Source organism: Lycium ferocissimum, chromosome 12, assembly GCF_029784015.1.
Source record: "Lycium ferocissimum isolate CSIRO_LF1 chromosome 12, AGI_CSIRO_Lferr_CH_V1, whole genome shotgun sequence".
Taxonomy (NCBI): domain Eukaryota; kingdom Viridiplantae; phylum Streptophyta; class Magnoliopsida; order Solanales; family Solanaceae; genus Lycium; species Lycium ferocissimum.
Genome location: NC_081353.1, coordinates 44,993,588 through 45,010,463, shown reverse-complemented (window position 1 = coordinate 45,010,463; position 16,876 = coordinate 44,993,588). Strand labels below are relative to the sequence as shown.

General features: G+C 32.2%; 2 protein-coding genes across 2 annotated transcripts; one reads left to right on the top strand and one right to left on the bottom strand.

Moving 5' to 3' along the window:
• Positions 1 to 2,389: 2,389 nt before the first annotated feature.
• Positions 2,390 to 5,115, top strand: LOC132040408 (purine permease 1-like). Its single transcript, XM_059431042.1, has 2 exons — positions 2,390 to 3,194; positions 4,540 to 5,115. The coding sequence occupies exons 1-2, from the start codon at positions 2,460 to 2,462 to the stop codon at positions 4,873 to 4,875; spliced, it is 1,071 nt and encodes a 356-aa protein (XP_059287025.1). The 5' UTR covers positions 2,390 to 2,459; the 3' UTR covers positions 4,876 to 5,115.
• Positions 5,116 to 8,487: 3,372 nt separating this feature from the next.
• LOC132039832 (serine/threonine-protein kinase SAPK2-like) lies at positions 8,488 to 12,403 on the bottom strand. Its single transcript, XM_059430361.1, has 9 exons — positions 12,080 to 12,403; positions 11,920 to 11,994; positions 10,915 to 11,016; positions 10,414 to 10,467; positions 10,234 to 10,326; positions 10,056 to 10,148; positions 9,869 to 9,973; positions 9,646 to 9,744; positions 8,488 to 8,858 (listed from the first exon to the last, which is right to left on the bottom strand). The coding sequence occupies exons 1-9, from the start codon at positions 12,200 to 12,202 to the stop codon at positions 8,592 to 8,594; spliced, it is 1,011 nt and encodes a 336-aa protein (XP_059286344.1). The 5' UTR covers positions 12,203 to 12,403; the 3' UTR covers positions 8,488 to 8,591.
• Between the last annotated feature and the right edge of the window lie 4,473 nt (positions 12,404 to 16,876).

The window sequence follows — 16,876 nt, the reverse complement described above, 5'->3', positions numbered from 1 at the left end:
GATATACCGTGTCTGGAATGTGTATAAATACACTGCCCTTGTACTTGCAATTCATTTATTCAATACAAAAGCCTTTCTCTCATTCGTAGTTGCTAGATTTCTCAATTTCAACTAATTAAAAGTTAAATGTGCTTTATCAAATATTATAATAACTAAAATAAAATTTTGTTAATAGTTGAGGGACTCAAAATAAAAAGTTTAGCACTAGCACATGAAAGAATATGGCAAGGCTTAAACATGACCTAACACACTAAGCTATTGAGAACCAAATACACTAAATAAAGACCTGCCTATTTTAATAAATAAAATAAATAGAGACCTGCCAAATTAGCTGTTAATGTGCTTTATTTGTCATCTTTAAGCCCCCGTCATATCCTTTCATGTGCTAGAGCTAAAAATTTTGGTTGATACATATGTATCGTTAGTACAAAATTTTTGTATACATCATTTATGTAGTTTAACTAATTGTAACACTTCACCAAACATCTTTTCGAGATTATCAATATACTCAATGCACAAAATTACACCATCGATGTACAAAATTACTTAACTTCATGTTAGGACTGCAAATTATACCACTCAATATTGTAGACAATTCATACTATAATAGTTTTTCTGTTACGATTTATTTGACACACTTTTCTTTCTGACTCTATTAAAAATGAATGATATCTTTTTAAATTTTGAAACAATTAACTTTATACTTTGCATTTTATCCTTAATGAGAAATGTTTATAACCGTACACGTTATGACATTTTTAAGGCAACGAGCTTCAAAACGTTTATACACATAAATATTATGTCATGTTTTAGACCATAAGTTTCAAAAGTGTTCTTTTCTATCTTAAACCCTGTGTCAATTCAAACTTGTCACATTGATTGATCTTGAAGAATATATACTTCCGTTTCCAAAACTTGCAAGATATAAGTTGTGATAGTTTATAGTGACACAAATGTCATACCATATTTTAGACAATACAATAGTGATGTCATACCATGTCGTAGACAATACAATAGTGAAGTACTAATATGGAATAAACCTATAGGAATGAGATGTTGAGGTTAATATACACTTAAGCTAAGAATTAGCGCTTCTTTGTATCACAAGCTAGGAATGATTAATAATAGTGTAAGTTCTCTTGTTGTACAGAATATACGAGGAGCAGATTAGTGGTTATCCACTTTTTTCATAATTGACAATTTTCTCGAATAAAGATTACAAAAAGCAAATAGGATAATTCAAAATATTAACAATAGCAATAAGCATTATTGGCTTCACTTTTCATAAAAGGTAGATGCTACTTTAAAAACTTTTAGCTTTCATGAAATTCAAGGATTAAGTAACAATGCTTTCGTAAGTGAAATAACTTTTATAAAGATGATTAGTCACGCAATGAAATGACGTTCTAGTGCCTTATTACTAGGATATTCTACTTTTCTTCCTTTATGTAACAACGGTTTCTCTATTCGACAACAATGATCATCTTTTTAGACGTCCGAATATTATTTATATTTAGATATCCTCGTGAAGTTAACTTATACATACACTCACTTGAAGCAAACAATTTTTATATTATCAATACAATTTAATCTTGTTAAGTTTGTCCAACATTAATTAGTTGCGGAAGGATGAAGAATTCTTTTTATATAATTTTAGAAAATCTTATCCTATGAAATATGAATTAGATTTAGTGAATTTTGTTAGGCTCAAGATTCATTTCTTATCATGATATTAAAATCAAATCCATTACAATTTTTAATTTACCCAATATTATGCCCCATATTAAATTGTTCACGCACTAATTGGCGGGCTTGATCAAGCATGCGGGAATATTGAGTCTGTCTTACATCGGCTGTGAAGGAACGGGAAGGTCTCTTATATGGTATTAACTATTAAATATTGACCTCCTAAGCTAACTTTATTGAGGTTTAGTTAAACTCAAGGTTCATCTATTTTCGAACCTATTGCAACAAGTTGCCTGCGTTATTTTTCAGATAACTAGTTCTACTTGTTGTGGAAAGTAATTACTTAAGTAATTACTTCCTTCATTCACTTTTACTTGTCATGTTTCGCTTCACGAGAGTCAATTTGATTAATCTTTGGAGCTAAATTGAATTAGATTAATTCAATATTTTAAATTTTAAATAGAAATACTATAAGTTGCAATCTTTCTCATATTAATATGATGAGAAAATACTTCTTAGGATGTTAGTCAAAGTTCATACAGTTTGACTCTCGAAACGAAACGTGACAAGAAAAAGTGAACGGAAAGAGTACTTTTTAGGTAAGCTGATAATGTGCCAATTATTTTACACTATCTATGTATAAAGTTAAATTAGCTTTACTTTTTGTCTTATCCGTCCAATTATTTCAGCAAATGAGCAGTCTCATTTCTTGCACTCTAACTAGAAATAAACATCTTGATCACCATAATATTCTCAAACACACCGCAAAAAAAATGGACATACAAAGAGAGCAAGGAGCTAACTATAAGCCCAAAAAACTCAAGAATTTCATGTCAATTAAGTCACTTCTTGTTCTCATAAACTGCATCCTCATTTCAGTTGGCCAAATATCAGGTGTATTGCTTGTTAGAACTTACTTCTTGCATGGTGGAAAAAGGAAATGGCTGCAATCTTTTTTGCTAACAGCAGGGTTTCCAATCTTGATTTTGCCAATTTCAATTTCTTATGCAAAAAGAAAAAATACCAATAGTAGAGTTTTTGTCACACCTAAATTAGCAATAGCTAGTGCTATTTTAGGCCTCGTTCTTGGTGTTTGTAGCTACCTCTACACTTTTGGCATGTCTTATCTTCCCGTTTCAATTTCTTCACTCTTGGCTTCAACTTCCCTAGCATTCACCGCGATTTTCGCGTATTTTATCGTGAAGCATAAGTTCACGGATTATTCCATTAACGCGGTGGTGTTGATGATGTTTGGGTCCGTTATATTAGGGTTACACATGAATGGAGATCGTCCGATAGGAGAATCGAATCGAAAATATACGTTAGGGTTTGTGATGACACTTGTTGCTGCTGCTCTACATGGTTTTGTAAATGCAGGAGTGGAGTATAGTCATCTTAAAGCTGGAGTTGTTGTAACGTTTGATCTTGTCATGCAAATGCAATTTCTTATATCCATGTTCTCCACTTTGTTTTGTGTTGTTGCCATGATTATCAACAAAGATTTTCAGGTAAGATGTGCCACACAACGAAAAACAGAATTATTTCTAAAATAGCATTAGGCATGCATATAGTCATAATAACATATACATCCGTTCCATGTCAGGATTTAACTTACTCCCCGTGTTTCGTTTTATGTATCGCAGTTTTACTGAGCATAAAGTATTGAGAAAATAGAGAATTTTGAATGTTGTATATGGTGTTAAACTAAAGATGTGTATAATGTTTTCAAAATTTTCTTTGAATCTTGTTGTTTTAAACATGACATGTAGGATATCATGTTGGATTTAAAGAGTTACTACTTACTAAATCCAGAACGTGAGATGCTTCCTGAAACAAGCTAAATCCGAAAGTAAGACACATAGATTGAAATAGGTAGAGTATATATAAACTAAAAGTATATATAATTTTTACCATCATTAGTGTAATTTTAATTTGTTATAACATGTTGTCTTCCTTGTTTTCCTGGTAACTATCTAATTACACTTATTATGGGAAATTACATGTAGTTATCTTTTAGTTGACCCAATCGTATAAAAATTGTGTTACACTAATCATGTACAAAAGTTAAACCCTTTATCGTATATGAGAAATTAGTTATTTTGATAAAGAAAACATCATAGTATAATTTAAATTTGAATAGTTAAATGAATTTAAATTGTTAAACGTTGTGTGAAGAGTATATAAAATAATAGTAAGTATTATCAATGAAATTGTTTCAAACTTTTTGGAACATATATCCGAAATTAAAGCAGAAAAGGTGCAATAAATAATGGAAGTGTGTTGTAATATAAAAGGAAAAAAGGAAGAGTTACAATGACATGCATGAACTTTCTCTTTATAAGAGTGAACCAAAAAAAAAAAGCTCCTATTTAATTATTTTCAAAGATAATCAAGGAGGGTCAATAATAAAGCAGAAAGATTGCCACAAGTGGAGAATGGAGATTAAATATGTAGAGCAAGGTAAAAAATAGAGTAACAATGACATGAACTTTAATTATTTTTTTTTAGAGAGTGAAAAAGAAATTTTATTCAATTATTTTCAAAGATAATCAAGGGAGATATCTTTAAACATATGTATTATATTACTTGAGCGTCTTACTTTCTTTTTTTGTTTGTTTAAAAAAATATTTCTTTTTTATATGTGGTAACTCTTAAATTTAACATTTTATACGACTTGTTTAGCATCATAATATTCAAAGGGCAATGATCATATAATGGTATATATATATATATATATATATATATATATATAAACCACAAAGTTAAAAAATCTCTGTTATTTTCTTATTTTCTTAAACTTTAAGACGCTTAAATTGAAACTGACAGATTATTGGTTTGTTAAAAAAAATGCAGGCCATCTCTAGAGAAGCTGAAGAATTTGGATTAGGGCAAAACAAGTACTATATGATATTAGCACTATCAGCAATAGCTCTACAAATGATGATGATTGGAAGTCTTGGGTTGATTTTCTGCTCCACAGCACTACTGTCAGGGATAGTAAATGCACTTCTAGTTCCAGTACAACAGATATTTGCTGTCATGTTCTTGCCTGAAAGCTTCAATTCTGCAAAATGGATGGCTTTAGCTATGTGCCTTTGGGGTTTTGCTTCTTATTTCTATGGTGAATATAGGGTCAGCCTGAAGAAGGTTACAAAAACCAAAGACGCTACCCCGCCGGACCAAGTTTGAGTAACAGTAGTTGTTCAGTTTATATTCAGTAACGTATGCAGAATTTTATGTAAGCAACATCAACCTACTATTATTATAATTCGTTTAGTATAGGGGTTTATGGGTTGAGTTTGTGGGTTTCTAAGACTCAACTTCCTATTTTAAATTGATGTTTACTTAGTATTATTTTTCAAGCAACATTAGCCTATTTTGTATGTATGTGTATATAAATTGTTCTGTATATATGGCAAAATAAAATTGGGTGAAATAATGATCGATGTTAAATGACAGCGCTTGAGTTAAGGTATCTCAACTCCTAATCTACCAAAAAAAGTCTTTTGCAAATAATAAGCATACTATCTCAGTTATTCTTCTTTCCCTTTATAGTGAATTCACCTGCTTATTGGACTGCAAATGAGTTCTAAGCTCTGTCATATAAACTTTTATATCTATGGTATCCCAGCCAACTTATGCACACCTCGACTAAACTCTATTATATAATTTAAAAGTTTTCATGGGTGTATAATTTCTCTTTTAAATTAAGTATTGGATCAATTAAGACTCCTTGTTTAAGGATTACCTAGCAACATCAATTTTTTTCTACCACCGAGTTTGCCGATTTTAGTAGAGTATGCTTCACATTTATCCTTCTACTTACTTTAAGACAATATGCTAGTAAACAGTAGCTAGTTTTATTCAAGAAGAAATGGTTTCATGCATGTTTATTCTAACTTGTCATGATCATCAAATATTTTTGGGGAAAAGGCCAAATATATCTCTGAACTTTGCGAAAATGTTCAAATATACCCTCCATTTAAAGTTTGGCTCATATTTGCCCTGCCGTCCAACTTTTGGCACATATATAACCCTAAGAATGATAGTTTGCACTACTGGAATTTTAAATTTAGTTTTTAACATTTGAAATTATCACTTGGCATTTAAATTTAAAAGAACCCTCCCATTTAACCCATCCCCCTCCAATAACCCGACCCGTGAAATAACCCAACCCACTTCCCTTTTAAGCCATCTAATCCATTTACCTTCCCTCGTCCAACACCCACCTCCATGGATTTATCTCCATCCCATGGCCAAAACCACCTTCATTGAAGGAAAGAAAAAGAAAAAGAAAAAGAAAAAAAACACCATTAAATACTAAACAAAAATACTCCCAATTGCGATAATCACGAATTTGTTTCTTCTTATCCCAAAGAGCAAAGAATTGCAGAGAAAGGCCAAGAAAGTAGAAGTACTGAAGCCCTAATTTTTTTATTTATAATTTTATAGGTTTGAGAACCAAATGCATCTTTTTTCTATGTAAATTGATATAAAATATTGAAAAGTTTCAATCTTTCAACTAAATCTACAAGTAAGAGAATAATCTTCTATTAGTAGTGGAGATCCAAAGGTTAAATCGACACTTTAATGAATACCCATTTATTTACAAAGAAAATTTGGTGGTGTTGATGATAAGTGAATATGATGTATTAATGGTCTCTTTGGCTAGATGAAGGTGGTTTTGCCCATGGAAGGGGGGTGCTAGCACTGGTGACTTTGCTGGTGGTGGCTCAAGATTAGGTGGAGGTAGGGTGGAGGAGAAAGATTAAGAAAAAAAAAATGAAAAAGGAATTGAGATTTTGTAGGTCAAATTATTAGAGGGGTTGAGTTAAATGGGAGGATTCTTTTAAATTTAAATGCCATATGGCAATTTTTGGTGTTCAAAAAAATATTTAATGGAAATTCCAACAGTGCAAACTAACATTCTTAGGGGTATATATGTGTCAAAAGTTGGACGCAGGAGCATAGATAAGCAAAAACTTTAAACAGAGGATATATCTAAACATTTTCACAAAGTTCTAGAGTATATTTGGCCTTTTTCCCAATATTTTTTTCTGTACTGGTTTAGTTCAAGCAATAAATTATATTCCATGCTCATTTTTTCTCTTGCAAGGACTATTTAGATTGCCTTTGTGTGGCACAATAATCGAAACTAAATCTCCCTTTGAACTGGTCCATGAAGACACATGGGATGCTTATAATACCACAACCTTTTGAAATACTTTTTTAATCATAGTGGGTGACTTTTTAGAGTTACATGGACTCATTTATTGAGCACCTAATAATCAGAGGGATGTCCTGTCAAAGGTTCATTTATATGACTGATACTCGTTTTAAAGTACTTGACAAATCTGTCAGTAGTGCTAATGCTTTAGATGTGGGTTCCAATTTGGAAATAGGACCCGCATTACTTAAAAAGGTTGATATGGACAAAATGGGACTACGTGCATTGGGAGGGTGGGATTTTATGTATTTTTCCTACTTTCTCAATCACTTGCTGCTTCCTGAATTTCTATTTGTTGTCTTTCTTAATCTCTAAGGTTACAAAGTTATAATCCAAATTTGGCTCTTTGTTTTAATGGAGTCGGGTTAAATCCTACGCGGATAGATCTTGATTTTTTCACCTTTGAATTAGAGTATTTTTCATTTTAAAAAAGGGATAAGGCACCGTTACCCCCCCTGAACTATACCCGAATTCCGTTACGACACACCTTACCTTTTCCTGCGATCCTATTACCCCCTAAACTTATTTAAAACGGAATAATTACCCCTAAACGCCGACGCCCACTTCATAAGATATGACACACTCTCCGCCACACGCGTATTTATTTGTTTTCTTTTTTTAAAAAATTTTTCAAATTACGTGTCAATTTTTTTTAAAATAAAAATAAAAAACTGAATTTTCATTAAAAAAAAATGAGTTTTAAAACCCGTCTTTTTTTTAATTTGAAAATTTAATTTTTTTTAAACCCATTTAAAAAAAAAAAAAACTAAAAACATGGATTAAAAAAAACCGAATTTTCTTTAAAAAAAGGATTTTTAAAACAGTTTTTTAAAAAAAATTGAAAATTTGTTTTTTTTTTAAAACCCGTTTTTGAAAAAGAAAAAAAAATCGAAAAATGATTTTTTTTTTAAATATGGAAAAATGGATTTGTTAAAAATATGGAAAACTTGATTATTTTTTTAAAATGTCTTAAAAATCTTGATTTTCATGATTTCATTTTCTTAGGACACTTTTATTTTTCAAATAAAATCCTGAAAAGTGTTTTTCTTGCCAAAATGTGAAAAAAAGCTGAATTTTTATAAAATTTTGAAAAAATTAATTATTTTCTTAACATGTGGAAAACCCGTTTTTTAAAACTAAATGTGGAAGACTAGATTATTTTCAAATTTTTAAGAAAATGTGATTTTTAAGGAAAAAAAAATTAAGTTTTCCCCCTTTTGATGTTTCTCACTCTCTCAAAGAGAGTGAAACACACTCTTTGCCACATCAAGATTTAGTGTAATTATTCCGTTTTAAATAAGTTTAGGGGGGTAATAGGGCCCAGGAAAAGGTAAGGTGTGTCGTAGCAAATTCGGGTATAGTTCAGGGGGTAATGGTGCCTTATCCGTGTGTTCTTTACTTCTATTCCGCATTATCTTTTCCTATAGCAAACTAGGAGAAACGCCAATTGAACCAGGTTCATCTAGTTGGTCCGTAAGCTAAGCAAACTTTACGCAAAATTTAAGAGAGTGCAAAAATTTGTAACGATCCAATTCACCTCTCTTGCGTCGTGTGGCTCCAAAACAACATCCACGTAGAAAAAGTCCAGTTACTTGTTGAGGAATTGACAGCTTTGAAGTGTATTTACATCATTATAGACTCAAATATCTTTTGGTAAAGTTACAACATTGTCCACACATCACATATGACCAACAAAATCATCACTTGTTTCAGTATCCTCAGCATCATCTAATTCATCAAGTTCCATACTTCCTTCAGATGAATTTCCTAGAACCTTACGAACCTGTGAAGCAATTCTTGCCTCCTGTATTACTGCCAATACTTCTTCCATGCTCTGTCTCGGGTTATTTACATCGATGCACTCGTGACGTCCTTCTTCCATGAATTCGACAGGCAAGTTCTTCAAAAACCAAGGATGTTTCTTAATTTCTGGTATAGTTATTCTCTGCAAGAGAAGCAGCAAAACAATGATAAGATTGGACTATTCGGAACAGTGAGTGGAATTTCTGATTCTTAGTGGACCTCTTAGTAGGATTCGAACCCAGTTGACAGAAAAAAGAACGAACAAATCTTGTAGGATTCCCAAGAAATTCTTCAATTTCTTTTCACTTTCAATCATAAATAATACTTTGCTAGAAAATATGAAAGAGATTTTGGAATTAGCTACGAACTTCATCGCTAAATTGCTCAAAGCTAACAGAATTTTTTGATAATCCGTCGTTAATCTGTCGCTAAAAAGACTAGTGACGGGTTTCGCTGTTTAGCTACAGAATTTGTCCGTTGTTACTTACAATTTTTTAGTAGTAGGATTCATACTATCTTTCCTTCAAATACTGATTACCAATAAATTGAACAAAAAGTGGACATGGTTAATGAATTTAATAAATTGAAATCAGCTATTGTATGCATATTTCATGAACAATATCATTGCCACTAATGAGATAATTTCAATTTCGACACATTTAAGGGAAGGTTTTGAAAAGCGGAATTCTGCTTTTCTTATTGATTCAAGGGGGCAGACAGAAACAACATCTAGGCATGTCCAAGCATAATGTAATGAAATGAGAACTTGAAATTCCAAGAACTTTGATTATTAATAGGATATACTGAGATGATGAGGTAATAAGTGATTCATCATCATGTCACTCAAAACAGTTCCGAACAATATTTCGCATATAGGATTTATGATGATATATAATGTCTTTTTTTCGGCAGAAGAGTATTGCTATTACCTTTTCAGGGTCTGCCACAAAAATCCTGGATAAGAGATGCTGGCACTCCATGGAAATTTGTACATTTTGCGGAACTGAGTACTGGACGCTAAATATTCTCTGTTACGGAGGATTAACTCAATCAAAATGCTGCAGTAAAGTGGTTTTACGACATTCAAAACGGACCATTGTCTTTAGCCTTTTTGATAACTTAGTTCATGAATAATTCTTTTCATATACTCACGGATATGGTCTTTAGGAAGTTCTTCGGATCAGTGGGATCTTCAAATGGATAAGCTCCGACCAGCATTACATATAAAGTGACTCCACAAGACCAAACATCTGCAACCTATGGACTCAAGAATTAAAAAGAGGCTAAAGCAATTAAATGATATAAACATAGTGAAATGAGAACATGAAACGATTAGTACCTTCCCGTCATATTCTTTCTTTGATAAGATCTCGGGTGCAACATAAGCCGGTGTCCCTACAGTGGACTTTGGTTGAGAATGAAAGAGAGATGACTGCAAAAGTGAAGTTAGTTATACAAGAACACAACAAAAATCTGAATTTGTAGTTAGAATTAAGGTATGTCAAAAGATTATTGACCTTGGAGTAACCAAAATCACATATTTTTACACGCGGTGCAGTACTTCCATCCAGTAATGTATTTTCCAATTTGAGATCTCTATGACAGATTTGCTGCAGCCAAATAACAATAACATAATAGGTTCGAGAAAAACTCAATCTAGACGAAAGTTAATAACACGAGAAATATCAATGTTTTACCATGAAATGGCAGTAGCTAACCCCTGATATCAATTGCTGAAAGAAGAATCTGGCCTGAGCAAAAATAAAATAAATAAGCAAATTAAAAACATAAATTAACAGCTGACTTTGAAGTTTGAATAAAAAGCATGCTGCACTGAGCAGTATAACTGTATATGTACGTACATTACTACGTATACATATAAACACATGCGAACAATGAACTAAAAACATTAGAACTTTTCGAGGCATATCAATTATTGGTTTCAACATCCAATATGTCAATACTTAGAAGTTTATATAATCGTGTTTCACTCTTCAATTTTATTTGTGCTATGAAAAGCATTTATATTCTGCCTCTATAACTATGTGAAGACCGTAGTACTCTATGGAGTTTCTACGTCAAAAGGGACATCGAAGTTATTAGTCAAAAGTTAATAATCAATATAATGTGTAAACTGTAAATTTTGCTCTAGTCAAGTCTTAGACTGGAAGAATCACACTCTAATTATCGTTTATTACCTCATCTTCATTGAACCTTCCAGCATTGCAAATCCTCTGAAAGAGTTCTCCTCCTGCAGCATACTCCATTACTATTGCTAGATGAGTAGGCGTCAGCAAGACCTGGAAGAGGTGAGTCTATTCATTCAAAAAACCATAAACATATTCAAATGTTTACTAGCTGCTTAACTACATGTTTTACTTCATTTCTCTCAAATTCTTTTAAACCAGACCAATATATTCATTCAAATGTTGCATTTGGTCATTGCAAAATGCAGAGTCCTTCAAAACAGAGGCAGAACTAATTTACTAGTACTCATTATTTACCCTCTAAAAGAATTCATAAAACAAGAGCAACAACTGACATTTACAAGGAATTGGCTAAGACACCCACACACAAAAGCATGACCATTTCTATATTTGGAAATATCTAACCAAAAACTCCTCATTTTACCAGCTTTTATAATCACACAAATATTATGACATGTATAAAATCATAAGTTTCAAAAGTCTACCCTTTTAATTAGGCCGAAGTGGTGAAAACACTCCTAAACTTGGCACGAATTATTACTTTAGTCCCCAAATTATTGCCACACTTAAAACCATCCCCAATGTTGGCAAACTGAATTTAAATTCACCCCATGTTTCCACATGGCACAGCAAGAAAATGCCAAGTGGACAGCGCGTGGATTCACGTTGCTGAGGTGTCCTAACACAGGGATGAATTTAAATTGAGTTAGACAAGATTAGGGGTGTTTTTAAGAGGGTCAATAGTTCGGGGACTAAAGTACGAAAACGTGCAAGTTTAGGGGTGTTTTCACCACTTCGGCCTTTTAATTAAATGTCATACGGAATCAAACTATGTCACATAAATTAAAACTACGGGAGAAAAAACTATAGTACCTTAACGAGCCATTTTCGTAGCAACAGAGTATACATCTAGATTTCCCAGAGGAATTGACGAATATAATTACTTAACAGATAAGGAAAAATAACATATTACCAAGAGTAAGAGGCAGAGTATACCTCTTTGAATCTGATTATATTTGGATGACTTAATGATCTATGATTCATAATCTCCCTTTGTACATGTTCATCAATCTGCAAACCTCAAAAGTATATTATTAGCCAAAAACAAAGAAACAAATAAATGAACAAATCCCCAAATAAACTCATGTCATCAAACCTTTTGGCCTCTTTCAAAGAACTTGACAGCAAAGAGCTCTTTGGTCTTATTATCTCTTACAAGCTTAGCTACACCAAAATTACCACAACCCAAATCCTTCACAAATTCATAACCCTCCATCATAAAAAAGAAAAAAGAAAAAGGGGTTTCAAGATTCTTCAAAAATCAGAATTCACAAAGAAGCAAAAAAAGAAATTCCATAACTAGTGAGATTGACTTGCAAGTTTCATAAAAACACAAAAAGAACTTATTTTGGCAAAAGTGACAGTAACACTGACTGAAAAAAGACAAGAAAGCGTGTTTTACGTGCAATTAAAGTTCACTGTCGGCGTGGAAAGTGAGGACTGAGGAAATAGAAGAATGATTAGCCACGTATTAAGAAATAAAAGTAATTCCTCCATCTTAATTTAGTCCCAAACAATTTGCCATGAGAATCATTTTTTTTTCCCGGAAATTTTTCTTCAGTTTATTTGAAATTGGAAAATGATTAAAACCATATTTTCATTTTTTGTCACTATGTGAATTGATTAAATGACCCTCTACAAAATAATGCAGATCGCTGTTGTGTTATTTCATAATCGCCCATTTATACAGGGGTCATATTCCTTTATTCATTTTATAAAGACCCCTTTAACTAGTTTTCTCCTATTTTTTCACTTTCAGTATATTTAAATAGCTAAATATTCTGCATAAAAACTATAACCAAACACAGTTTCTACTTCACAAATTTCAAAAAAAAAAAAAGTGAAAATATTTCAATTTGTATGGCCAAGCGCCTACTAAATCTTTCAATGTTAAAATTTTAAATTTTAAATATTTAAATTAATTCTTAATAAGATGAATTATTATCACACGAATATTTATAATTTTTTAATCGCGAATTTTTTACATAAAAAACTCTTCTTTTTTTAAACTCCACTCTTAATCAGACACCATAAAAAACTCTTCTTTTTTTAAACTCCACTCTTAATTAAGGGTGTCAAGTGAAGTAAGCCGGCCAACCCCCCCTTAAACCCGCCCAAGCCCACCAAGAGGTGTAAGGGTCGGGCTAGGTGGGTTTTATTAGGGGGCTGGGCTGGACAAGGTGGACAGCCCACCAGCCCGGCCACCACCACAGGAAATGGGTGATGGCCAGCTGGGGGCACCGGCCCGGCCCGGCCCACTTCAAATTAAAAAAAAAAAAAAAAGATAAGTACTACATTTATTACTAATAATAAGTATTTTAAAAACATTGTATCCCAATAAAATAGCTGTAGCTATAATTGTGGGATTCTTAAAATTTTGGAAGCAAATATATGAAATATTTATTAATTATTCAAACCATAGTTAGAATCTTACTTTAGTTAATTAAAACTTAACCATTAAAACATGTAATGTGTCTCTTATTCAAGTAAGAACTTGGGAAAGTTTGTAAGCTTTAAAGTTTAAATTCGACTTTGCAATTATTGATTAATAAAACTAAAGGCTCACTGAGCCTTTGAATTTCTTTTCAAATTTGTGTTATAATTTTATTTATGATTTTATTTACAAGAATAATAATTTGTACGCAAATAAAATAGAACTATAAATGTAATTGTGTAAAACTAATCCTACACAAGCATCAACTCCAAGATAAATTTAAAAAGGAGGGACAAACATTGATCGGTGCCCAAAAGCAACAAGACATTATAATAGGCCGACAAAATCGGTGAAATGACAAGCCTCGAAATTGCTTCGATGCGTGAAATAAATCAAATACCCCTTTTAAGTTACTATCTTATTGTTGGCTTACACAAGTTCAAAAATATTTCAATAGGTTATACAAGATATAATAATATAAACTATTAGTTATATATATAATAATATATTAATAAAATCTTATTAGTTTCAAATATTTTATATATAATAATAATTAAATATTTTTTAGCTTATTGAATTGTCTCCGCCGATGATGGAGAGGTGACAATCGCACATGACATTAGGACTTAGGATCGATGAGATAATTAATTAAGAACTTTGGTTTAGTATCAAAACTCATGTGCATTGTAACCATTTAGTTCCCATTTAGATGAGTAGGAAATTTAGAGAAAAAGAGGAGAGTAGGGAATTGTGAGATAATATGGAGAAGAATGAATGGTATTTATAGATTGAAAATAGGCGAAAGTATAATTTAAGAACTTGATGGTTAAAATAAAGTCGACAACAACTAGATTTTAAAGTATCAAACTTAATAAATTTTAGTATTAGAATTTTTTTAAAATAATTAAAACCCAACCCTACCACTAATGAAAACCTGGCCGCCCACCAACGGCCTGGGCTAGCCCGAGGTGTAGCCCCTATCCGAGGCGGGTGGGCCGGACACCCTTTCCTCTCCAAGCCCGCCCCCCCGCCCGGCCAACACGCCCCCGGCCGCCGCCCCGACCCGCCCTTGTGGCCCACGTTTAAATGGCCCGGCCCGGCCCGACCCGGCCCACTTGACACCCTTACTCTTAATCAGACACCATCACATAATTGGCACATATGATAAAAAGAAAAGTTAGGATACCGATACCTAAAGTAGAAATTAAAATAAAATTGAGAGGGACAAGCACCATATACGAGTACGTAGGTACGAAGTACCTGGGCACGGGAATATTACTATGCGACAACACAAATTGACGTGGCACTTTGGTAAGATTGTGAGGAAGCAAGCCACTAATTGGTTAGTGGACTCATATTGATTGGAACGCTTGACAAGATTACGTTCATTGTATTTGGATTTTGGACCTTCGAAGTGAGGCTATTCTGTGTTCAATTTCAGATCATTAAATTTTATTTATTTTAATAATAGAATAACATAGAGTGTACGCAAACCTTATTCCTACTTTATGAAGGTAAGAAGATTATTTCCGATATACGTTCGACTAAAAAGAGATGAAAAGACCGCAGTAATAATAGACAATTGAAACAACAAGATAATATGATAAACGAAGTGAAGGGTAGGCAAACGTAAAAAGAGAGTAATACTCCTGGTAAGGTCGGAAAAGAGATCTGCGGCAACCTACTATCCCTCTACGTTGATACTCGACCTTCACACCTTCCTATAAGATTATTAAAGAGAAAAGGGTCAAAAACACACCCTAACTGTCACTTTTTTTTTAGTTTCATACCTAAATTATCATAAGGTTGAGAAAACTACCTAAACTATCACTATCTAATTTGCAAAACACACCTGAACTAAATGTGTGAACTCACTCTCCAAAAGGTAAGTGAAACTGAAATTTTCTCAAAAAAATTGTCCACATGGCATAAGTAATGCTATGGTGGCACCTATATGGAAATTAAAAAATAATCTTTTTTATAAAAAAAAATTGTATATTCTTTTCAAAAAAACTGCATTATTTAATTTTAAAAAAATCAGCATTTTTTAAAAATAATAATTAAAATCTGGATTTTTAAAAAAAAAATTAGAAAATCAGAAAAAAAAGATTTAAAAAATGGAAAAATTGTTTTTTTTTTTTAAATGTGAAAACTAAATAATTAGTTTTCTTATTTAAAAAAATAACATTTCCGTTTTAAAACTTTTTTTTTTTTTAGTTTTCTATAATTTTTGATATTTTTTTTACAAAAAATATTATTTTTCAATTTGTTTTTTTAAAACAAATAGTTTTTTTTTTCAATTTCCATGTAGGTGCCATTGTGACATTATTTATCCACGTGGACAATACTTGACAACATTTTTATATAAAATGGAGAGTGTAGATCACATGCCATTCAAGAATAATTTGAGGTGTGTTTTGCAAACTAGATAGTGATAGTTTAGATAGGTTTCTCAACTTTCTGATAGTTTAGGTATGAAACTAAACAAAAAGTGATAGTATGAAACTAAACCTTCACACCCTCCTATAAGATTATTAAAAGAAATTATCAGGTTAAAGTAATTAAATTTAACCACCATACTAGTAAATGTCAATTGGTTGTCATTACCACCACATGGAAGTCGCCACACGTACACACCCTTGATATAACAATAAATGACAATAGAGCTCAGAATACTCCCCTTAAGATGGAGGATGTATAGTGTTTGGGCATACCCAACTTGCTCAGTAGGAGCCTGTTTGGATGGGCTTAAAATAAGCATAAAAAAAAAATAAGTTAGTGTAGGCTAACTTTTTTTTTTTTTTTGCTTTATAAATTTAAGATAAAATTTAAGCCAAATGGGCCAATTATTTTTTGGGCTTATTTTATGCACAAAATGGTTTTAAGTAATGCCAACCAAACACTCAAAATTAAAAAACAAACATAAGCAACTTATAAGCCAATCCAATCGGGAACATGTGGTGATTGCTCCAAATCCTTAGTCAATAAGCCTGCCAACTGGGATTTAGTATGCACATACAATGTCTTCACCATTCAAGCTTTAATTTTGTCTTTAATGAGTGACAATCAATTTCTATGTAATTTGCAAGCTAGTGTATTGCATACTGGCGACTCTTTATCTTCACAATCAATTCTTTTAAACAACCACAATTCGAAAATATGGAATTAGCTACCGAATTAATTTCTCGGTAATCCCCAGCTAATTCGTCGCTAAATAGCTCATAGCTAATTGAATTTTCTTATAATTTGTCACTAATCCGTAGGTAAATGTGATTAGCATGGAATTTTTGCTGTTTAGTTACAAAATTTTATCGGTCGCTAATTCATTGTTTTCTAGTAGTGAACCAAAATAACCAAGTCACGTATTACTGCCACAACTGAAGCTTAATGTTCTTGTATTAAGTTTCAGTTAAATTTCTGGACATTGTCTCCTGCTTCTTAGACTTCCATGATATTAGT